This window comes from Ooceraea biroi, chromosome 1 (assembly GCF_003672135.1).
Source record: "Ooceraea biroi isolate clonal line C1 chromosome 1, Obir_v5.4, whole genome shotgun sequence".
Lineage (NCBI taxonomy): Eukaryota > Metazoa > Arthropoda > Insecta > Hymenoptera > Formicidae > Ooceraea > Ooceraea biroi.
This window is the reverse complement of record NC_039506.1, coordinates 894,673-919,901: the sequence shown is the minus strand read 5'-3', so window position 1 is coordinate 919,901 and position 25,229 is coordinate 894,673. Positions and strand designations below refer to the sequence as shown.

Here is a 25,229-nt window from a genome sequence, read left to right as displayed (position 1 = left end):
GCACGTTGCGTCTTCATTTCAACTAATGAAATATTTCTCTTTCCTTTTCGTCGTAAGCTCCGAACAAAAAGAACTGACAAAACGGCTTATATTCTCAACCATTTTCAAGGCGATCGAATTTCGCAAAGTTAAGCCCTGTTGCACGTTTGTAAATTTAATATTTTATAAAAAAAAGAGTTTTCATATTTAAGAGAAGATTTTGTAAGAAAAATTAAAATGTATTAGGGGTGTGATTTAGTTTTGAGGGTTTTTTTGCTCAAAAACGCATGTATTTAAATATGATAATGAATGAATACCTTAATCAAAATATTTTCCTTCGTTTTCTATAACTTTTTCCCATCTTTCTGGCAAGAGATGGATTCCACCACGATAAAATGACTCTTCTTTTCAGTTGATCCATTCGTCGACGAATTTTCGCACTTCTTCGAAATTATGAAAGTGTGTATCCTCTAAAGCGTGTTGCATCGACCGGAACAAATAATAATCGCATGGAGCAATGTCCGGAGAAGACTTGCCATTCAAGCTCTAATAGTGTTTGTTTCACTGATAACGCAACGTGAGATCGAGCGTTGTCACGAAGAAGAATCACTTTCCGTCGTTTACTCGCAATTGGTGGTCGTTTTTAGTCCAATGCTTGCTTCAACTTGTACAATTGGTGTCGATAACCATCAGCCGTGACAGTCTCATGCGGATTTAACAGCTCATAGTACACTATCCCACCAAATACAGAGCATTACTTTTGAACCGTGAATATTGCGTCTCGGAGTGGATGTTGATGGTTCTTTTGGATCCACCCATGATTTTCTGCGTTTCGGATTATCAAAATAGATCCACTTTTCATCCCCAGTAACAATCCGAGACAAAAGACTCTTCTTTTTTTGCCTGGCGATCAACGAAATGCAAATGTTCAACCGGTTCGCAATCGCACTTTCCGATAATTGATGTCGAACCCATTTCCCTTCTTTCTGAATTTTCCCATTTCATGTAAATGTTTGGTAACTGTTGTACGATCAACATTTAATGCTCTGGCAAGTTCTGAAGTGGATGTGTTGGATTTCGTCCAATAATGCTTGCAAATCTGCATTTTCAAGCTTTCTTGGTTGTCCCGAGCGTTCTTTGTCCTTCACATCAGTATCACACTTTTAAAGCGTCTAAACCAGTATTCACACGTCTTAATTGATGGGGCAGAATCACCATAAGTTTCCACAAGAATTCTATAACCCTCAGCCGTAGTTTCTTTTGATTAAAAAACAAAAGCAACGCATGTCGAAAATGCTAAGAGCTTTCGGAAGTTGCATTTTTACAATGATATAAACACGACTGTTATTGCATCTATTGCTATAATACTACTAAATGTCATGGATAATGTCAACACTGTAAGAAACAACAGTTATTGGAAACAGCTATTGGAACAAACTGACACTACAGCCATCTGTTGCAAAACCCTCAAAACTAAATCACACTCCTAATATAAGTGATATCCTTAAAATCACGTTTGCGCTTATCTATATTTGTATTTTAATATAATTAATTAAGACTCACCTAGTGGAGGAACCTGCTGCCGCGGGTATAACGGGAGCTGCTGTAGGGGACGTGGGGGAGCCTGACGGGTTTTTTTGGTCGTCGTCAGAAGATTCGAAGGATGTTTGCCCGGTGTGCCGTAGAGGCAAGCCCAACGATAGCCTTCTCGCAGTCGCGCTGCTGCTGCAAAATAATTCCCAAGATGATTCCCGAGATTCTTGCTTCATTGCAATTGCAACGACAATATAAATTATTCAATAATGCTGAATTCATACAATTCGATCCCTATTGTCGATAATCTCTTCTGTTGCAAGACGAACGCACACGCTTTATATCACGTTCTGTTAAGTCCGCATTAACGCGACGGATAATAAATATCTATTATACCAGTAATCCTACATTGGTCCCATTGAACCATCCGAACCATGTGCACATATCAATACGACTAAATTTGTCGTGCCACAGATGACTGCATAACGCATTATTTGCAATATGGCCGGCAATGTGTACTAATTATCCCGCAAATAGGTACTTGATCAAGATATTCCGCACGTGAGATTTCAGTTATATTATGGTAACTTCGATGTTTGCTGAATTCCTGATTGGAAAATCACAGAGCTAGCCTTCTAACTCGCAATGTCTTTGTAAGATCGTTTCATAAATCCATTCCTCGCAAACATAAAAAAATCCGTAAATCGTAAAAACATAAAAAAAATCCCGATTATTACCTGGATGAAGGTATCGTGGAGGACGAGGAGGGCGGTTCCTTGTCCTTGGTGGTGCGATTGCCGTATTTGTTCTTGAGGTACCTGGCCCACGAGCTGAGGGCCGCGCCGTCCTTCTCCGCGCCCGGGCGATCGCGTTCCGGGCTCGGTTCCCTGGACTTCAGGGCGTGAGTGCTGCGGCTACGGGCCAGCTCGGAGCCGGCACCGTACTTCGCCGCCAGGTAGGCGTTCGGCGACTGGGTCGTCGGCGACGGCGGTTCCTCGTCCAGGTCGAGGTCGTCGCCGCCAAAGTTGTGCGAGCTCCTGGACCGGGCCAGACGTTGGCGTCGCTCCTTCAAGGCCGCGTAGCGAGATCTCGCCGACAAGGACGAGTCAATGTCCGCGTCCATGTCCCTTTCGCGTTCCCGTTCACGCTCGCGTTCACGTTCGCGTTCACGTTCGCGTTCGCGTTCACGCTCGCGTTCACGTTCCCGCTCGCGGGACGCCATCATCGCCGCCTGGCTCCTGCTCTTGTTCAGGAACCTGGAACATCAGTGGAACAGTTACGCTCACTTCGTGCGTCTGATGGAAGTTTGGTTTATGCTAATACGACGACATGGTGAGCTACTTCAATCTTGTAGAGGCGTGCTTGTAGTATCACAAGAGTTTTGATATCTTCTCATCTCTCTGAGATGCTAATCAATACGTGACGAGTATTAAGATATTGCAATTACAAGCTTATGAATATAAGATTATGAATTGTTTCCTTTATGCATCTCACAAGTCTCTTTAAAATTCTGTCAAAGATGTAAGACTGAAGTGACTCCATCCGACACGTATGCATGTAATTCAACAAGTGACAAGTAATTATTGTAAGCAGCGATGAAAGAGCAATGTAGTCTCATTTTATCTTCTTGCGTTACATGATCAATACATAATAAAAACTACCTACAGGAAAGCGTAACGAGTTTGTTGTTAATCGTAAGAAAACTGAAACAATTCCCATTTACTGCTGTAAAATCGTCTCAAGTGTCTTCGTCGCATGCACCTCGGATTTTCGCGGTATCAACCGCTCGTGATCCGAGTATCACGTACGTTTGGGGGTTTCTTTACGCGTTCTAGCGGTCGGGTTTCCCGGCATTCTCGTGCGCACGGCTTGGCTTTTCTCCCTGGTTCGGACCGCGATTGTTCTAGCTGAATTCGAGTAGCTTTCGAGTAATCGCACACCTCGAGCATCGCAGGATCCCTGAGAGTACCTCGATCTCGGTACGCACATGGAAAGACGATACCCATCGCGGGCGAATGGCCGGGTAACCAACGGTTGTATTTTCGAGAGCGAGACTCGCGTCGAGCTATTTCGGTGCATGCGTGCCGCGAGCGCAAACCACGGTGCGAGGCAAGTTGGACGCAATACTACGGAAACCACTTATCAACGAACACAGACGGACAATACCGCCTATATTTATAGCACGTTCTATTTCGAAAGTCTCGAGTCGTCTTCAGCGGGAGAAACGAGGCCGAGTGAGAACGCGCTCGTTCGCGCGCGAGTAGCATCTTACATTGTGTTAATTGCGTTTGTAGACGTAGGGGCTCGTTATATTATTAATCGCGTGCTCGCGGATGCGCTATCAATCATAATAAGAATATCAATCATTGTCGTCGAAGGAAAAATCACGAGAGAAGAATGCTCGGCGTTCGCACAAGTAATCTGTACGTCCGTTATTGTGGATTCGCGAAATTAGGACGATGTTGATTAAACGTGCCTGGTCACTTTGTACGAAGCGAATGATGTATTTATCAATTGCACAAGCGTATCGCGCTAATGCAGCGGTGTCCGAAGGAAACGCGATTTATACGATGCTGAGGCACGTATTGCACATTGCACGTGCATTAAGCTTTAAAAGGTACAATAATAATATGGGTGCGTTGTAAATTGCGTACGCTAATGAGTCTGAGGGGAATGAAGTAACCGAGTTAGGTAGCTAACTGCTTCTCATACACACGACGGTACACAATGTACCGATGCTACCGTCTCGTTTATGGGATTAAGCTTACGAGGGAGCGACATTTGCATCTGATTGCCCGCGAATCTATTCGTTGTCCGAGTTACACGTAACGTTGAGTGGTGCGCGTCGGAATTTATGCGGAAGCATGTGATTCGCCCGTCAATCTCGATCGGAAAGAATACCACGCCTCGATTTGCACGTTACGGTCGAGCTTTTGCAGCAAATCAACACGCGACGACGTGGCGAAGACACACGGATGTCGCTACGTAAAATAACAATGAAAGCTTTGTTCTTTCTACCGCTTGAATCAGAAAGAGAGAAAGAGAGAGTGAGAGGAAGCGTTATCGCAGACGTGTAAAACCGTTATTATCACATACAGTCATTCCGATCATGTCAATTCAATGTGACAATGAAATAAGCTGCGAGATCAGTGCAGTTAATCTCGGCGCTAATTGACGTGTGGTCTGTACACTCGCCGGAGGCGTTCGCCGTCAGTGAGCAATCTACAGCGGAAGTTGTCGCGACACTTATCGGATCGTGACGTTGCGGGTATTATTACACTTTCGGCAATGTAATTCGAGAAAAAAGAGAACCTAGGTGCTTACGAAATAGCCACCGATATAATTTGATTCCAGCTCCACGGACGAGTGCAATCATCGGCGGCCACCGATGCGCCGCACTTTTTACCAGAGATTCGTGAGACATCCTGCATACATGACCATGAATATGCGGGTAAGTAATTTATGATGATTCGTGATTTTGAATTCTACAGCGGAAATATCTTACAGCAGAAACACGTCATGCACACATCTCATCTCATTTCTGCAAGCATTTTGTTATCTTCGAGAGGCGGTTACTCTGTCGTAATCGAATGATGAGGGAATTCGGTAAAGTGTTTATCCCTCTCAGACTGGAAAATTGTAAATTATTCTGGAGAGAGATTCCCGAAATGAGCGAAATCCGCTTCAGACGCTCGAATTGATGGAAATTTTGGGACAGGCTTTAGATTTCATCGGCAGATATTCTGATCACGTCGCGTAACCGGATGATAACAGCTCCAGCAAATGCCGCTGATTAATGACAAATAACCGGGGAGGTGCAAATCCGGCTATATTAAACCGTGATTAACATCGCGCGCGCGGGGAGAAGGTAGCGTTGTGAAGGACGAGCTGCGCGTTGCAGATGAAATTTTCGGATTGAGTCAAACAATGTTTGTGCGGGTCTGCTCGAATTTGAGAAAGTTCATGAATGTCCGCGAAACTTCGGTATAAACATAGTTTATCGCGCGCCCGGTTTGTATGACTTTACACCGAATCCCGAACTAAGTTCGTATTTCGTCGTATTAAGTCGGGTCCCAGTGCATCGGTAGAACCAACGTGACACAAAGTAAGAAGTTTCTAGTTTACGAAACTGGTAGATCAGATTGCGGCGTGGATCGATGGTTCTACATTTCTCTCAAACGGCTGTGTACTGCGAACTCACGACACTGTCAATTCGTTATAATGTAGCGTGGAGTAGTGTGCAACGTGCTAAGAATATCACGCAGCGCTAATGCTAGGCGTAATCCGCTTTCGACTGCGGGAACTTTCATAGTAGAATTTCCATTAAACAATTATCGTTTTCTGTTATAATTTAGAAAACAATTTGTTCGATCTGTCTGATAAGTAACCGTGGTTTGATTATTGTTGTTGCCATTGTCACTGCTACAGCTGGAAAGTACAATCGAATTATTAAATCTGTTAATCATCTTTAAAAGTTAATCAAATGAATTCATTATTAACTGTTGCAAAAACCACATAGCTGTGTTTAACATTCAAATTTTTGTTAGCGGATTTTTATTTTCGCAAAACTAATGGAGCGTGTATTTAAATTGCAAAATGAAAAATGGGTTAATCGCAGGTTATTACAGGGTATAGATTTCCCTATAGAGTTCTCTTAGCCCGTTGCACAATTTTCCGCGGAATGATTTGTGTATTCGAATCCACTATCGGAAAGTGTAAATTTGTACTTTTTTAATCTCGTACCCACTTGTCAATCCAATCTCTTATTACATATTTAATATCCTCTGATTTACTACTAACTTATCAATGTGAATTTCGAGATGCGCAATGCGAATTAATTATTATTGTAGATCAAAAGTATCATCATGTAATGTTGTGATGATTTATGTGTTTTTAACTGCTATGTTTTGCCGCTCGTTCGGAAATCCTACTTGGTAAATCGTGCCATGCTTTAACGAGAATTTCGTGAATCATTCAAAGTAAATTTCTAGAAGTAATTTTCATATGCAATGTAACATTATTTGCTCATCTCTAGTCATGAGCTTGTTCAACTACAAAAATATCGTCCATGTACTAGGAAGATAAATGCGTCACATAACGAGAGACTCATAAACTTTCACGTGTCAAAAAAAATTTAGAAAAAAGTGATCTATTCCACGTGCAATAAATCATCTAATCTCGCGCACATCCAAAAGTGACTGCCCGCGGTCCGACGCATAATGTCATGCGATTTAAATGCGCATGGAAATCACTTCTGACAAACATTCCGGATGATGAACGATTCGATTCGGAGGATTCCCGAAACGGACAACGAAATTGGACAGCCGCTTTCCACCCGCGAAACTATCGGTGAAACCACCACCGATCAACGGCGCTGTCGTAAACGTACAATCTGTTAGTGCAATAAATAAATATGCATTTTTTTCTCGTACATATCGTATCCGGCTCGGCGGTATTCCCAAGGGTGACATATACGTGGACCGGGACGGAGCGAACAAGAAATGGGAGATTAGACAAGAATATACAAGAAATCGGAGGACGCGGGGAATCGGGAGGGAGAATTGACAGAGAATGAACGATCAAAGAAAAAAAAGAAAAGAAAGAAAAAAAGGAAAAGAAGAAAAAGAATGAAAACGTGAACAAGATTTCCAGGCAGGATCCAACACTTGGTTGCTCGTGTTACGTCACGCTGATGCTGAGGACGGTTGACAGGGAAATAAATAATACGAGTTATCACAAAGAAATGCAGTTTATTTATCACACCAACAAACTGTGACGTAAGCCTACTCACTAAGAGGAGAGAGTACAAAAACTTATGATAGATACCGCGGCGCGGGGAGGCGGCTGGTCCACGTGGCGAACGACCCGCCACGTGTGGCTGTCGTGACATCTGGCCGCCTCTGCCACCCCGGGGACAGCTTTAAAGCTCAGCATGAAAAAGCGCGAATCTAAAATTGCCTCGCTACTGAACTACCGCGATAATATGAGCGCGTGTACGTGTGTACATGTATGAGCACGGCTACGAAAAGCTACGTACTTGAGCAATGCGAGGATTACGTACCGCGGATCAACAATTGTAGGAACAATGGCGCTTCGGCCGTATATACGACTATCACAATGTATAAAATGCAAGTTTACCATATAATAGCGTGGCTCTAGGTAGCTACGTGAACGTTTCATGAACAATCACCGATGTGAAGGGCTTCCGTCCGACTACACTGCTCGGAGGACGCGTGAAGCGCAAGTTTCGACAGCAACAGCATTTTAATGGATCAGCGTACACTTTCCTCTGTTCTCGTTACTGCACTTCCTGAATATTTACCGGTGTACCAGTTTTGACAACCGATCCCGGTGATTGATTTATCAAACTTTTAAATTCCGGAATGCTCGATTTTGGAAATCAGTTGGAATCCAATCAGAATTAATTCGAGATTAATCGGATTTCGAGCCCGCGTTTGTGTAGTCACACATTACATCCCGATTAACTGATAAGATCCTCAAATTATTTTCTTCTTTCTTCTCGAATCAATCAATCCGCAGATTAAACAATTTCTAAAGCTACGAATTAAATGCAATTTATAATTAAGTTTACGAGACAGACATCTCGTGTCACTCAAACCTCTGACGTAAACTAATCCCGAGGTAACGGTGATATTAATGATACCTTCGCGGGCGGAACAAACTTCTTCCTAAACGAGTATCGGATCAAGTGTCCTATCGGATAAGCTGTTGCATCGTCACTCGCGACAAGACAGTCCCGTCAGTTTCCGTGCACGCTCGTGTAAAGTCCACAGTCTTTCATCATCAATACCGATACCAACAACGCGCGAGACAGAGACAGAGAGAATATAGGAGGAAGACCTGAGGAGACCTGTACGTAGTGTCTGTGCGTCTCAGATGGGAAGAAAGAGACAGAAATAGAGAGACAGAGCCCGATGGATTACAGGAAGAGAGTCGTTAGGACGCTGTAACATAGCACGGACACACAGAAGACGGTGGTTACCATTTGCATCGGTATACTGATATCGGTACCGGGCGTTTCCTCGTCCTCATCGGATCCTGATTGCTCGGTGCCCTTCGACCGGGTGACGTTCGCGACTAACGTGCCATTTTCAATATTCGTTTTCGTTACGTGGCCGGTCGTTTGAATCGTGTTCTCCTGCGCGCTGCGATCCCCCACGCGGTCATTTCTGACGTCGTCCCCATCGCTGTTAAGTATCACCCACCCGTTCTCGTCGATGCTGCCCATCGTGCTATCTTCGATCGTGTCGATCCTCCACGCGTCGTTTGCGTGAGTGCTTCTGTTTCCCGCGTCGCCGTCTCGATCCGAAGAAGCTTCGATCGGCGAGGTAGTCCGCTCAGATTCGCTCTCGGACTCATCAGAGACCAGCCATCCATTCTTACCCAGACTGCTCTGCCTGTACACGCGACTTCTGGGCAGAGTCTCAGATGCTCGTCGCTCGCTCATAGGGATCGTCCTCTCGACATCGTCGACAGTGCCCGTCGACCGCGCGGAGGAACTTTCGAGACTGCTCGATACTTCGTCGCGACTCTGATCACCATTTCTTGAAATAATCTCTTCGGTACGAGTCCCACTGGCGTCTTCGAGATCGGTCGTATCGACTGGAGATACTTTGGTCAACTCAAGTGGACAATCAGCAGAATCAGCAGAATCGTTCGTCGATCGGAAGCCCGGTGGGATCGTGGACACGGTCTGCAGATCGGTCTGTAGATCCTGCTGTAGATCCTGCTCTGTGATCACCCAGCCGTTGTCGTCAAACATCTCCTCGACGCTCCTCTCGTCAATTATCGAGGCGCTTCGGCGCTTCAGCTCTCTCTCGTAACGATCGTCGGGCGTCACGCTGTTCTCGCCTCGGGTGTTGGAGCTAGCACTCAATACAGTTGCCTCTTCGTCGCTCTCGGAACTCGAGGAACTCTCGCTCTCCTCGTTAGCGTCACTTCCCGCACCGTCTTCACTATCCGAGTTCTCGTTTTCCTTCTTCTCCTCCTTTCTCTCCTTCACGTTGCAGTTTTCGTCCCGGGACTCGTCATCCTCCTCCTCGTCTTCCTCCTCGGAGCCGCTTTCAGAATCACTCCCCGATTCGCTGTCGGACGCCGTTTGTCCGCTGACGAAACTCGAGCACTCGGAAACGCTCTGGGAGTCCTTGGATCTCGATCGATCCCTGCGCTCGATCATCGCAACGGACCGACTCGCGATATCCGACACAGGCTGTTCAGCATCGGCAATCGCGTCGACATCCTCCACGACGATTTGAAGGATACCCGGAGTATCCTCGGATTCACGATTTCCGGTCGCGATCTCGTCGTGCTGCGTCGTTCTGGAATCATTACTGGTCGCGCGAGCGAATCCGTTCTGGCCGTGATCGGTGACTACCGATGAGATTTCATCATTCCCGGAAGGACCTTCCGCAAACGCGCCTTCATCCTCGGACGGAGCCACGCTCGAACTCGCTCTCGTTACCCGAGTATCGTCGCGACTACCCTCGAGGAGGCTTTCGGAGGGTTTGCTAATCGCGAGGTGGAGGGAGGTGGATGAGGTGGTCGATTTGTCGGTGTCCATAATAACGTCCGTACGTGTTGCCGAGCTAGCGTACGTCGGCTGCGATTTAACCGCGTCCCCGTCATCAGCGTCGCCGTCAAATGCATAATCCGCGAACATAGCCGTCGTAGCTGTCGCGATTACTTTATCGGCCACGACGCGAGCACCGGCCGAGTACCTGTCGCCGGTACCGTCCGCGCTAAATGCCCTAAAACGATCACGGTCGAGGGGGTTACTGGAATTAGAAGTGGCCTCATCATGAGCAGTCGTTTGACCGTGAGCTACGTGCGCTACGAACCTGCTGGTGTAGCCGCCCGGCGTCGACGTCGTCGTCGTCGTCATCGCGGCGCTGCTCGGTGTCGTCGTCACCGTCGTCGTCGTCGTCGTCGCGGATTGCGCGGGGCTCCCCCTCGGCGACGAATACCTGAGACACGAGTGATCGGTCGGACTTTCTCTCTTTTCTTGGGGGCTACTACTTCTAAGGGATATGCCGGCTTGATTGCGTCGTCGAGGACGCTGTTTGCCGACTGGTGTGATGCGTTCTGTGATAATCTCTTTCTCCTTTAACATTGGAGTCACGTTATTTCAACCGGCTATCGGCTGTTAGCTAAGCTGCCTCTCTTTCAGGATTGAGACGCGAGATTGCGCGAACCTTTCACTGATCTTCAAGTTCTGTTTTTCGAACTCTGTAGTTCAGCTATCCAATTCGATTTCCCCGATTGTACAGAGAGAAACGTATCATGTATTACGGATCACGTATTACGGATCACGTATTACGTATCACAGAATTCGAGAGAATATTACGTATCATATTCGACGATTATAATTGCGCTTTTTAATCAAGATATAATACATTCCATTATTCGCGTAGCTAAAAAAAGATATCCGAGTTCTTAAAATTTTGACCGACATATTGAAATAAAATACTTGACAAAATAATGAATAAAACAATTTGTAAAAAGATGTAAAAGTCGATTGATTCATCGCACAAAGTGATTGTCGTTCCATTACGCGCGATTCGCGTGCTCGAGTTTCCGCGCCGTAATGTATTATAATTCATCGCCAGACTGAACGGCTAATCAGTTTTCGCAGCGGTACGTGAAAAGTTTTTGATAGCAGGCAGCGCGATGGGGAACGAGCCACGTGATTCTTTTACGAAAACCGAAGGGAGCGGCAGCCCGACCAGAGAGCACTTACAGCTCTTTGCCGGTTTCTCCCTATTCTACCGAACGCTCTTCCTTTCCTTAGGCTATAGTTTCGTGCAAGAAGATTGCGACCCTCAGTGGAAGGAAAAACTTATTTCGAAATTCAGCGCGAGTGAGTACAGTAACCCGTTTGTAACTCTCGGATGTGAAATAGAGAGAGAGAGAAAATGTCGAAATGCATTTATGCGATAGTACCCTTCGTAACGAATTTAAATAAACATATTTTGGTTCCTGCGAATACTGAATACGTAAAATTTACACGAAAAAATTGTTTAGCAATTTAAAATTATAAAGTGACAAGAAAAATAATGTACATATTTATTTAAAGATACTTGCAGCAGAAATATCATTAAATGTTTTTCCATCACGTAAACTATCGAAACAGGAAAGAAAAACATAGTGAGCAGATTACAAGGAGAACATATTTCTATCAATTTTCTGCAATCCTACTTAAAAAAATATTTATAAATTAATATTTTAATAAATAAATATTTAATTGTAAATATCACACATATAATAAGTGACTAGTATACAACTTTTGAAAATATTAACATTCCATGATAACATTCTTTTCATCTTTAACTGCCATAATCCACATTTTAAATTATAACATGATATTAATCTTATAACATGATATTATTAAATTTATGTAATGTAATATTACTCTATTTAACTTATTAATTAAAACATTAGCTCGATTTTAATGAAGAAGTGACATTATATCAATATTATATTCAGGTATACTCATATTAAAAATAAACAAAACAATGACATATTAAATTTCAGTGTCATTATTCTTCATCAAATAATATCCAAAAGTTTGTTGGAAAACTCAGATTCGCTATTATCAATAATGAATAAAGTTTACCTAAATGTTTCTCTTTAAAATTCAAACTCAGATTTTTAGAAATCAGAAACTTGCCTGGTCGAAGGCGAATCTTCCTTACTTCCTCTTCTGGCTTCGGCGCTGCGAGCGAGCAAAGGCCCGATGTCAGTGCGCGCCATGGCTGATTCGTTCCTCTGACGATCCTGAGAAGCGACGGAAGCTGCAGAAGTAGCGGTATTCGCCGTTGGATGAACGTCCGTTTCCGACTCTTCTTCGGTATCCGACTCCGTTTCCTCAGACGAACTGCTCGTCTCCTCATCCTCGTCCTCTTCTTCCTCCTTCTTTTTCGCTGGCGGTTCCTCTCGCGGCGGCTGGATAGGAGGCGGCGGAGCCGCGCGACCACGACGGTTACCTACGATGACAGAAAAGTTCAGGTGTTAATTCATGTCTATCTGATTTACATTTTGATCTCATCAATATTAATTCCACTTAAAATTATGCACTAAAGTTTTCTTTGTATAATTAACTATTAAATATATTATACATCATTTATGTAACTTGCATAAGTGACTATATAATCAATGTTGCTGCAAGTATTGTCTTTCAGATATCTCAATTGAATGATCACTTCTTGCGCCTTGGCCGACAGGATTACATGTTCCGCGGGAGAAACGCGTTCAGCGAGAAGCGAGACGCAAGGAAACACCGTAATGTCGGGAAACGAGGATCTAAGGAACACGATCACGAACAAAGGAAACAGCGAGAGACAGAAGTGGACTTGTCGCGGTGCATAGAAATGTGCGTTTGCACGGTCTCAGCTACACGAGCAGGAGGAGGGTGCTTTTCTTCCCACGTACAGATCTGTCTGTACGTGTTCGCGATTGACGGGAAGGCGATGAGAAAGCGGACCGAGCGATCATATCGATCACCCGGATGACGAGATGGGAACGGGATGGGCTGGCAAACGCGAACATCACCATGTCCGTCCGCGTGTCTCGCTTACGGCGAAACATGTCGTCTCCGACTTAACACGCGCGGGCAGCCGCGAGCGTCCGCGCGAGCGGAGATGTGACGGCCGGAACGTGGCGTCAGAAAAGCGAGCCGACAACGTTAACTAAGGGCGTTGAATGGATAATGCAATTACCGTGCCGCAACTCGCGACGGCCGGTGCCAATTTCAGCTTTCAAATCGTGAAGTATCGCTCGTGCCTCGCGGCTCGACACGCTGTCGTTCCATTTGCGAATTGCGAGTTACGGTTATAGCTCACGACTGCGCTGGGTCTTCCTGCGCTTTGTGCGGCCGCATTTTACGCACGCCCTTCGCATACGGGATTAGTTGTGGCGGACACGCGGAGATTCACGATCGATTCGCGTCGAAATGCGGTGGTTGCGACGCTTGCGCGTCAATTCTATCAAGTGTCCGTTCTCCTTTGAGTTCTTCTTTGAAAGCAGGATTTACCGTAAGAGAACATCCGCGTATAAAATTACATTTACAAACCGGAACGAAAGAATCATCAAGGTGGCGTAATGTTCCATCATACTATCAAAGCTATGGAACGAGCTTTTCTAAAAAAGATTATCTCTTAACGCTATTGCATTAATTTGAAGACACTTAAAGTTTCAAACATTCAAAGTTTTAATGTTGCGTTTAAAGTTGCGATATTGCATTTTCGAGAAATGAAAAAGTTCTTCGGGCAAATCAGGTCTCCTGAATTAGGAGCGAAGAGTTAAACGCAAATTTGTCCGTGCATTCAATTTCCGCGAGGTGCTAGACGGGGTACTGAGAAACACAATAGGAGCGCTAGACAGGACGTGCGAAGCGAGCAGAGACGTGCTTTCGATTCTCTTCGTGTAAACAATGGGTAATAGGCGCACAACCGGAAATTGGGACGTGCCACACGGATAGAGCTGCTGGCTTCTGACTGCGGGAGCGCTATAAAAGGGTCTAACCTTCGATTACTACCCGTTGCATTGTTCCTTCTAATTCCCTGTGACGCGTAGTCCAAGGCAAATTCTATGTGCAATCCTTTTACGTACTGCGAAGCGTTTCCGCCTCTCATTAAATCGCAATTACTTTCGCTCTGTAGGAAATATATTTCAGTGGAAAAAGCTTTTCAGCGGAAGCAGCCGGCGCTACAGAACACAAAGGTGTTTCATCTTCAATTGAATTATGTCAACAGCAGCAAACTATATAATCTCATTATATCATCTTAAATTTATACTTAAATAATATGATTAATTATACATAACAATTAATTATTCTCCTGCTAATAAAAAAAAGAACGGAACACTATCACAAAGATATTTCTTTTGTCGTATCACCATCCATAATTCGTGCATCAGTCCTAAGCTCCGCTACCATCTGTTCCAAGCTGAGAACTGTAAAATTTATAATTAATGATCACGTGACTAATTACCTGCGCCTAAAAAACGGCTCTGGAAGGGTGCTCTAGGCGCCGGGGTAGTGTTCGGCGACTCCTTGCCTGTTGTGGGTGTCACGGTCGAGCTCGGCGGGACGGTGGTTGTCGTGCTGGTCGGCGGTGCTCTCGACAAGTACTTCTGCTTCATCTCCTCGGCGGTGAAGGGCGCGCCCGTACTGCGTATTCCTGATCCCGTCGAACTCTCGGAGCCGGTGCTCGAGTCCGACGAGGCACTCCTGGCCGCGGGGGGTGCGTGCGTTTCCGAAGTTCTCCTGTGACAATATTACAAACAAGCGTTAATAACGCCCCGAGAGAGGCAGGGAGGTGGAGGGAAATTCGGGCAAGTTACTTGTTCACCCGACGTAACAACGTCGCGCGGATGAACTCCTCGTCCAAGTCCGACATAGTACTCGCGAGTGCCTGACGCGAATCCCAGCGGTTACATCGCGGCGTGATTAATATCTGCGTGAACACAAACGCGCTCCCGTCGCTTCCGGTCCCTTCGGAAATCACAGGATCGTCATTCAGCTGTCCGAGTCCGTGACAAGTGCAGATATCTCTAATTTTGACATCTTCCGTTATCATTGTTTCCATTCTTTCTCTCGGCGCTTTTCTTCTCTGATTTGACGCGACGTCAAGGCTTACATCAATTAACTTACAGAAACTCGTTATCTCATGATCAAATTGTTACTATCATTCTCCATGTCATTCTCGTGCAATTGTACATTTTATACACTACTTCTTTATTGATTTGTTGAATAATTTTCTTTCGCGCGCGTCCATCACATTTTGCACACGCGTTAATCACATTCTGGTACATTTATATATCAAATTTTACAATGTGAAGCTTTCATTTATTATTACCTGACTATAGCCGGTCTCCTAAGTGGCTGCTCCTCGGGTTCCCGTTCCGGAAGTTCCCTCCCGGATGATGGTGGATGAACCGGAGCGGGCGTCGACGTCGGCTGCCTCTCCTCCACCGTCTCGGGGTGGGCGGCGGCCGCCGTTGCGGTGGCGGCGGCATTCTTGTTCTGCTTCTTGATCCTGGAGATCTCATCGTCCTCGCTGGTCTGCCTCGCCATCGCAGTCGGTACCTTTCTCACTTGTACCTGCGCGTCAGAAAACCAATTATGACAGTTATGAAAATCTAACATGGATTTTCCCTCGGATACGCATTTTACAACTCGCAAATTGCAGTTCGCTCGGCGGCCGATTGACCGTTCGATGCGTCACAATGCGATTTATTGGAGCCGTGCAATCCGCACGTGCATCTAAATGCAACATTATGGCGCATACGACAGGTGGTGAATTGGGCGCGGTAATTACGCGCAACACGCTCTGCGCCCTCGCGAGTGCAGCCAGTGATCGGTTAGGGCAGGTGGGTGTGATGTGGGATTAAATGGATGGCGTATAATGATGAAACGTAGTAAAAAGTGTAAAATTATTGTATTGTTATCTCATCCGCAGTGTCTCATACAAAATACAATGTTTAAAAGTATACGCAAACTTAATATATTATATTACTCCTTTCATTTTTCTCTTTCTCTCTCTTCTTCGCTATTGGCTACGTTCTATCTATGTACACACGTAATGTTACATCTATCTACTGGTATGTGATTTCATAGAAAATCAACATTGTACAATGTTTGTGAAATGATTGACATTTTACATCATCGTAGAAATGGCACTCTCATTCGTATACATGTATATATGTATGTATACTCGATATAAATCATCGTTATATTAAAGTAACGGTCCTCGTGTCACGTGTACGGGCCGATCTGCATTTGTACATTCATTGAGCTTTTTGACACCAGCCGCTATCATCCGAACAACGGGATGCGCGGCATCGAACAAATTTCGTTCGTTGCACTGGCCGTCAGCATGGAGAGTTCGGGAGATTCCATCCGTTTATTTCTCCATAATAAGGGATTCCTTGCGCAAAAGTGCGGAGGTATCACTGTCAAAAATAAATACCATGTCAAATTCACGGGTTCTCACTCGAAAGTCATGCTTAATTAATTAATTAATCAGTTAATCAGTCGCTATTAGCTCGCGATCAAGACTCGTGAACAAAATTAAAGACTTGCATTTCTAAAATACAGTATTAAATTTACAGTAAATTAAGTATACCAATAAAAAAAGAATGTATGTAGTTGTATCAAATATTTCTTATACAATCGTCGTTAATGTTTTTTCGATATTTTTGCGCTTTGCACATCGGTGACCGTGTTATCACATTCCGACATATTGTGATAACGGTAGTTTTTCCGAGTGTTCCACGAAAATGCATGCAACCCTGATTCCATAGCGTTGATTGATCAAATTCGAGACCGTAAATTGACTATATTATCGACGTCTATACTCGTTTAAATATTGATGTGACGTGGTGATGTACGTCCACGCGCGTGGACGTATTTCGATAAGCAGGAAACGACGATTAAATTCGCTGATACGCTTCTCCTGTGGAATGTACAGTTTTTTTCGGCGCGAAAATATGTATATACACCGATCGAGCAAGTTTGCATATAAATACCGGGCATGATTGTTCGATTCAATCAACTGGACTACATCAACATTTAAAATATGAACGTCGACAGAGAAAAACAAATGAGTCAGTAGAGCATGAAATCGCGCGTTACATAAAAAAAAAAAAAAAAATACGGATGTCCGGCCGAGAATTATTTGTCGATGAAAATGTCATAAATAAATTGATACGAATTTTTGTGGATTTTGTGGACGGTTATTACGTCACGTAACAACGATTGGTATCAATAACATTGTTCTGGTCGATGATCACGAGGTATTCGTACATCATCCCTTGACGTTCCCCAATTCGCTATAATTTCGTCGAGATTTTTCGGCTCAAATACACGTTACCGAAATAATGGCCGTGTGCTTAGAGGCAGTTAGTCTCGCTTTTAGTGCGGGACCTATAATAACAGCGATGTTTATGGAAGTTGAAACAGGTAAACGGCAGAGAGAGCAGATCAATACCTCGATATAAGAACTGAGCGACCTAAGAGGGCTTATACAAAGGGCGCGGAGAGAGGTCATATAGAATTCATATACAGCATGGAAATAATTCCGTATGTGTGTGTGCATGCACATGTAGCAAATGTATCTGGATTATCCTCTCAGTTTGCACTAAATTTTTATTTAACGGCGAAAGCTATGCGTATTTATGCCTCTAGTATATATGTATATAATGGGTTTATTTCAGAATGTTGTTATATTTTATTCCGACATCAAGATCGCGTTGAGCTTTTCAAAAGTTCTTTTATTACATTATCAAATATTTGTATTAAAAACAAATTTTTATGCGTGTCTGGTTTGATAAATGATGAATTATTTATCACATAGAAAAGTATAAGTAGAATATATACTTACCAAGTTACACATGGCAATATTATGTTATACTCAAGCTCTTGTTAACGAACCCACCGTATTAAACGCGAGATTCATGCAGAATTACTTCTTCGACCGAGATTAGGCAACAATCAATTCTTCTTCACTATTTAATCCAATCAATACTAGTTAAATGCTATATCGACATTTCTTTGATCGACAGTTTTTTTTTTGCGATTATCGCGTCCGAGCACTTTTCGAATCGACGCGTCGCGCCATTAAATACTTTGAACTTGATGAAGCGCAGCTAAAACGGATAACCGATTTTCATTTGCAATATCCGCTCGGAATGTCAAGTCTCATCAAGATTACATGAGAGCCTGACGAATTTATGGATTCAATCCGCTTTAGCTGCGAGACTCGCGTATAGGCGCGGCTCGAAGAAGAAGCGTGCTATTCTCTAACCTGTGGCTTGGGTGGTTGAGGTTGTTGCACGGGTTGGCTTGCCGGTTCCTCCTTTTTCCTTTTGCCAGCCCGCTCGCACTCCTGCAACTTCTTCATGACCCGCGGCGAATCAGTCAGGCGAAATATGCCGGACAGTGGACCACGCGCGGCATCTTCCGTGTCCAGGACACGTTCTCGCAGACCGGACGTCTCCTGCGGTGCCGTAAATCTCACCGTCGACCTCGAATCGCCGTCAGAATCGTCACCATCCCGATGTCGCATAAACCGGCTCCTGTATCTCGACTTGTTCCTGGGCACCTCGTATTCCGGCGCATCGTACCTGGGACATATCGCAATGATGAGCGATTAAATTGTTGTCAGGAAACCGATTTGCCTGGACAGTTCGTCGAAGTACCAGTTGTCACAGTTTCTCCAATAGATTACATGACGAAGAGAAGTCCGTTTCCACGATAGATCAGTAAATTATGTAGCAAATAATCTTAGACGCGAAGAATAAATGTTTCCCAAGCGTTACTTCTTGCTATTTCTTGTTATAAAACGATAGAAAATTGGAGCGCATGCTGTATACATACATGTCATGCGAAATTCTGTAATTCTGTATTTATGAATTTTTAATAAAGATTCCGTTTATTATCACAATAAAATTGAGTAAACGTCTTCAATAAACGTCAATAAAACGATTTTGTTTAATATTATAAATTTGTGCGAAAAAAATAATATATGTATTGCTTTACTACAAGTTGGCTATAACCAGCTGTAATGTAGAGATACGTAAAGTAGATCAAGTCAATCGTCGGCCAGACACGGGATATCCGCCTAAATCGCGTGAATATAAGAGCGTCTCTATCCTCTTCGAAGACGAATAACAACTTATCAATTTCGCGGGCAGATCTCGCAAAAACACGTGTCCCTGATATACGTCACTTGAAATTATGACAAGGGGCGAATGACAAGCCCTACGCTGAAACGCGACCTGCTTTATAGTCAGATTATCTGAGTTCGATTCGGGAGGACGTTCCAGAGAATTGTCGGTGACAGGACGAAATGATATTAGGGGATCTCCATCTCTTCTACCCCCATATCATCTCCTCCGATATTTCCCCAATGCCCGCTGATAGGCCCTACCAAATTTTCGCCTTATATTTTAACCCTTTAAATATTGAAATACGCTGTCAACAGCACGCCACGTGCCGCGTGTAATGCAATGATATGCCTTGACGGCGAGACAAAGCATCTACATGCAGTAAACATTTTAACAACGTAAATTTAATAATTAACGTCAAAGCGTATACACTCGACGACAACGTCGTATGTAATGTTTCATCACAGAAACTAGACAAAAACCGACATGGATAATTATTTTAATAACATATGTTTAATAATGGAGAATTATAAACCTAGAACAAAAATTTTTAATTAGCTAGAGTCCGTTGGTTTTATGCCAAGGAATTTTTTGATAATCTGAATTAATTTTTATGCGTTCAATATCAATTTAATATAAATAAAAGATGTAACATACAAGATAATTAAAATAAATAATTTCAATAAAATAAAATTTAATTAAACTATAGATAATTCTCACTTTATCATATTTTTAAAATCACATTTCGAAGAAGTACATAATAAAAGTCTCTTTAATATATTACATAACTAGCTTATAAAAGCTAAAATTTATACATTTTTTTAAGCAAGTCGTGGAGAAACGACGTACGTTGCTACTCGATTTCCAAGAGTTGCGTGACAACTATATGTCGTATACCTAGATTAGCTATAGCAGAACACCTATAAATAAATAGAAATGGAATAAACAAACAGTCGGAGTATACTTTCATTCAGGTGAGATGACTAAAAAATCAGAATATACGCTGGTGTTTTAATCAAAATCTGCTCGGACCGTCCATTGGAGGAATCCATTGGAGGAATTGCAATATCGCGTTCCACGAAATTCTCTGCGGAGAAGCAATCTTGTTCGTGAATTGCAATAAGATCCGTCGGTAGCCGAAGATAAATAATTAGCCGCTAGCTTTAAGAGATGACCGCTTTCAAATCTAGGAAATGCTGTTATTAAAAAAGTTCATGTCTTGCATTTTTAAGAGGAAGCTTCGAGAATCCATTTACAAATAATATTCGTTTCTTAAAGTATTACTTGTTTCTACAATACAATATTTTGTATCAAAAAGATTTCCTGGAAAGAGTGTTTTTCTGATATTTCCTTTGTAATAAAGAATATTAAAATATTATGTAAGTTTAATGTTTATAATATAAAGATTATTACAGATCTCTCTCTGAATTTTGTATGGAAGATAATAGAAGATAATGAAAAATAATGGAAGATAATGGACGATAATAGTACAGTAGTAAAATATTTTTATCTTGCTAAGATTAAATGAAAAAGTTTTTTGGTTCGGGATTTAATCTCGCTTCGATAATGTATTTTTCTCTCGCTATTTCCTGCGATAATATGAAAGCATGCGGATAAAGCACACGTGTTTAACACGTATTGCGTGCGGAATTTGTTGATTGTTAATCCATCTATCTGTATTTACACCATTTACAAACGTCTAGTATTATCAATTTCAGGAACTTGATCATTTGGCTACATTTCTGTGATATGGTATCGGCCACCGTCACGCTCCAAAACGTTGGAAAGAACACGCGGCAGAAATTGCAGCGGCGATGACGAGTATTTGTATATTTTGGCTTTTCACGCCACGTAAAAAGAGAATGAATGGAACATGCGCTTCACAGGAATGTATATCGAAAAAAAGCACGAATGGAATTTTCGCTCGGATATCACAAGGCAAGTGTCAAAAATAAACACTGCCGCATCCGCATCGCCCCGCGCGATGAAAATGCATTGCGCGAGATGCATTTACAATCCCGCGATATCTGGTCCGAGCGCGACTGACAAATTGATGAGACCTCCACGGCAAATAATTGTATTTTCTCCAATAATCGCACAAAACGATCACGACTGTCGTAATTATATAACAAACGGGACAGAACCGTATGACCGTGCAACCGCGATTGCCGCATGTGAAGTAGGTCTTTGCAGCTCGCGAGCGTTAATTACTAAAAAGTACGTGCTCGTGCGTACCTAAAGCATTTAATTTACATTTTGACGAGGCCGCTTAATAAAACGGCCCGGCGAGGGGCTCTAACGACTGGCATTGCATGAAACAGGCAGTAATTAAACCCGACGCGCCTATTCCGAGCTGAAGGTACCTTTGAGTCGGAACAGAAGAGAAAAGAGAGCGAGAGAGAAAGATGGAGTAAATGGAGGAGCACCGCAACCACACATTTATAACTTATACCGAAATAAACATGTGAAATACCTCGAAAAATACGCAGCTTCTTCTCATAATCACATGTACACAGAATAAGATTTATAATAAACTTGACATTTTTCATTAGTTTTAATTACGTAATATGTATGTTCGAGGGTCTTCACATGTATCTACTATGTAAATATCGATGAACTTTACTGTTTTATGTTGTGAAATATACTTTTCATTAAATCATCGCATAGAAATTTAATAATTAAAATGCAATGTTTTTCCCGATGTTGCAATCATGTGATTAAATATCTACGAACCACGAATGACACATTAGTATGAAAATATCGTTTAATAATTTGACATAATAATACGCAAAATAATTAAATAAAAATAATCGAGAAATAGTTGCATGTAAAGACTAGATTAAAGTCCAAGCCAGTCCGAGTGAAGCTTATTGTCCAAACGAAATTAGGATTATTATCCAGAAGAAAGGGTCTTTCCGACTAATGATATTACTCGATTAAGCCTATTGGCGTAAGTGTATCATAAACATGTCCCTTCCAGACCTTTGCAGGAAATAGGCACGTACCAATCATCACGCGCCTGATCTGATGAAATACCTGCACCGTTTATCTGCTACGCGAATGGAATATTAATATCGTCACATAATCTGGCATCCGAGCAAGCTCAGCGGCAAGAAACTACTTTGTTATCGGTCCGATCTGCTTTCCCGTAGCAATAAACAATAAAATGTCGCGCGGGTGTACCTATAGTTCAACCCTATAATAAACAAAATACGTCGGCCTCCCTCGCTAGACCAATCGTTTGCCATAATTGCGCAAACCGCAAATTATTTGCAGTCATCTCACGTAGCAATTCGGTATGGTGGTGTCGTAAATAAGACTGCGAGTTCTCGCGATATGAGCTGATTTATCGTTCGTCGAAAACAGACTGAATCTTGGCACCATAAATTAAGGGATGCTCGATCCCAGGCTGTCTGGCGATCCAAGGACACTTCTTGCCTCAATTGACTGTCTTGCAGTTTTTAACCGGTTTCCTGTTCGGGGGAGGAATAAATTGATCTCACTGACAAATGGCGGAATATATGGTTTCGTCATCTGAACGTTTTTCTAATCAAGTCAAGTCAAGCTGCTGGTCTAGAAATCGAATTTTATATAAGCAGCTTCCCTTTGAAAAGTTTTCATTTCGTAAGAATTTCTTTTCCGATCAATATTCCATATTTTTTCAAAAAATATTATCCTTTAGGAAAAACTTTGTGTCACTTTACAAAGACTGACATTACTAACACCGGGAAACATTGCATTTTGCGACAAATATATAAGAGTATAATAAAAATAAATAAACTTTATCATTTCTACAAATTAGTAATAAAAAGGAATGCCGTACGCAGAAGTGTTACGGCGAAGTTTGACTCGTCGCAACAGGCGAACAGTTTCGCAATAATAAAAACGCGATGACTTGGAAACGATCGATTTACTCGTGTTAGCCGAATATAAAATACTGTGATACTCGGATACTCGGAATAAGAGATGTACAAGGAAGCGATAGTTACTCGTATTCGGGAACGTATCGATTCCTCGCCAGTCGTTCCTCCTCCTGCTGCCTGTATTGCGAGGCGAGACGGTGATCGCTCTTGCTTCTCATGAGACCGGGCGAGCCTCCGGGTGGGGCTAAACTGCTAGAGCTCCCTAGCAATCCACCGCTTCCGCTTTCCGGTTTAATGTTCAATTCGCCGTAACCTGCCACGTGAAGGACAAGCTGATTCGGATCGTGCGCCATCACGAAACGGACTCGTCGGCTGTAATCCCCCGCCTCATATTCGAAATTCCTGTAAAGAACAATGGCTCACACCTCCACATTTGCCAGGATACGATAATCATACCGCTAATCTTAGTAATCAATTTTAGAAAAGCGATAATGGCACTAATACGAGAATCACGCGGCGAAGAACCGATAAAAATCATGCAATGTAATCTTCGTGTTATTATAATACATTTTAGATGAATAAAAACACTTTCTTAATATTGGTCGAGTGAGACATGTTTCAACGCACGATTTATTTAAAATCTCCATTTTATTCTCATATGATAACTGAGGGAAACTGGAGTTGCATAACACCGTCTACACGGTGCCGAGTGCATATACTTGACTGAGCCAGAATTTCGACACATGCCAGCGCGATTTAAATAATGCACCGGGAAAAGGATTACCCGCGATAACTTTGCGTCCTGATTTAGCACACGTGGAATTTCGACAGACACGTATAACGCGAGCTTTTAAAATTCATCGCGGCATTAATTCGGCATGTTAATTGCTAATGAAGCGTATTATCTTGCGAATGCGCGATTTTACGTTTCTCTAACATTTTCGCGAGACTGGAATACACGCTCCTTTGATACCTCGCCGTTTGCTTAACATGATTATTACACTTGGGTTAATAAACGATTCACGTCTGTAATTTACGGTAGATTTTGCGCATTACGTTTCGTAATTGCGCGCGTGGCAACGTCGAACGTTAATTACATTACGTAGCTAACACTGGATTTCCATCGCTCTCACAATGCTATTAACACAAATCTCGCAAGAATTCATGTAGCTGGCGTCGATACCATGCATTCATACCGACAACGTTCGAATTACGATTAGCTTTTTCATTTAGCAATATATCGCTCTCTTTACATATCATTCTCGATGGATTCTCTTTTTTATTATTTATTACATCGTAGAGTGGAGCTGAGTACCTTCCATTATTAATTTCTCAATAATTGCATTTTACCGATAAAATATATTTAACTACGACAAATAAATCTCGCTCGGTAGAATTACAAGTATTTCTTTCATTCAAACAGGATTCCCGTTAAAATCGATTCGAAAAAAGACAGCCGCGATGATTTTCGTGAAATAACGCTGACACCATTAAATCGATCAAAATAGATTAAACCGATGAGAAGCGTCACTTCGACGGAATTCGGGAAAATTGAAATACAATAAGTTGCGAGGCGACAGGGGTTGATCCAATTTGACAATTTTTTCTGGCTCGCATCATAAAAAGGGGATGGCCGCGGAATAGATAGCCGATAATAAATTGTAGGACACGCGCGCGTGCGCGCGCTCGCACACATGACAATCCTAGTCGTGAATTTAACGAGCAGGTGACAAAAAATAGCGGGGCGATGGAAGATGAGAGGGATTACGAGCGACAAACCTGATAAATTCCACCGTACGCAGGAAGAGTTCCTTCGTGTCCAGGAGCTCGGTATCGTCCCATGGCACGTTCTCGTTTATGTGCGCCTCCGCCAAATCGCAGTTGCTCTGGATATTCGCGATTTCCAATTCGAGATTCTCTTTGAGCTGAATCAGGCCTCTGAGCTCAGTGCCGAGGTATCGATCGACCTCGTTACGCAGATGTTCCGTACGGTCTTTCAGGGCCTTGCTCAGCCTCCGATAAATCTCGTCCACCTCCTCGGCGACCGACGCGCAATTTGTTTGCAGGCCCAGCGTGTTCTTCTCGACCAGAGCCAACGCGTCCTGCAACCTGTGCAAGCCTCTGCGCACCTGTGGGAATAGAAACCGAGCCGTCAGCTTTGACGGATAT

At 43.1% G+C, this 25,229-nt stretch overlaps 1 protein-coding gene across 1 annotated transcript in view; it reads right to left on the bottom strand.

The window, feature by feature from the left end:
• LOC113562455 (serine-rich adhesin for platelets-like) overlaps positions 1 to 25,229 on the bottom strand; it is a 40,809-nt gene that overhangs the window by 3,835 nt on the left and 11,745 nt on the right. The window contains exons 4-13 of the mRNA XM_026972022.1: positions 24,840 to 25,189; positions 23,187 to 23,462; positions 18,336 to 18,654; positions 15,387 to 15,631; positions 14,520 to 14,794; positions 12,200 to 12,515; positions 8,516 to 10,496; positions 4,837 to 4,937; positions 2,250 to 2,768; positions 1,543 to 1,704 (exon numbers count right to left, since the gene is read on the bottom strand). Coding sequence (XP_026827823.1) covers positions 1,543 to 1,704; positions 2,250 to 2,768; positions 4,837 to 4,937; positions 8,516 to 10,496; positions 12,200 to 12,515; positions 14,520 to 14,794; positions 15,387 to 15,631; positions 18,336 to 18,654; positions 23,187 to 23,462; positions 24,840 to 25,189 — 4,544 coding nt within the window. The remainder of the gene's footprint in view (positions 1 to 1,542; positions 1,705 to 2,249; positions 2,769 to 4,836; positions 4,938 to 8,515; positions 10,497 to 12,199; positions 12,516 to 14,519; positions 14,795 to 15,386; positions 15,632 to 18,335; positions 18,655 to 23,186; positions 23,463 to 24,839; positions 25,190 to 25,229) is intronic.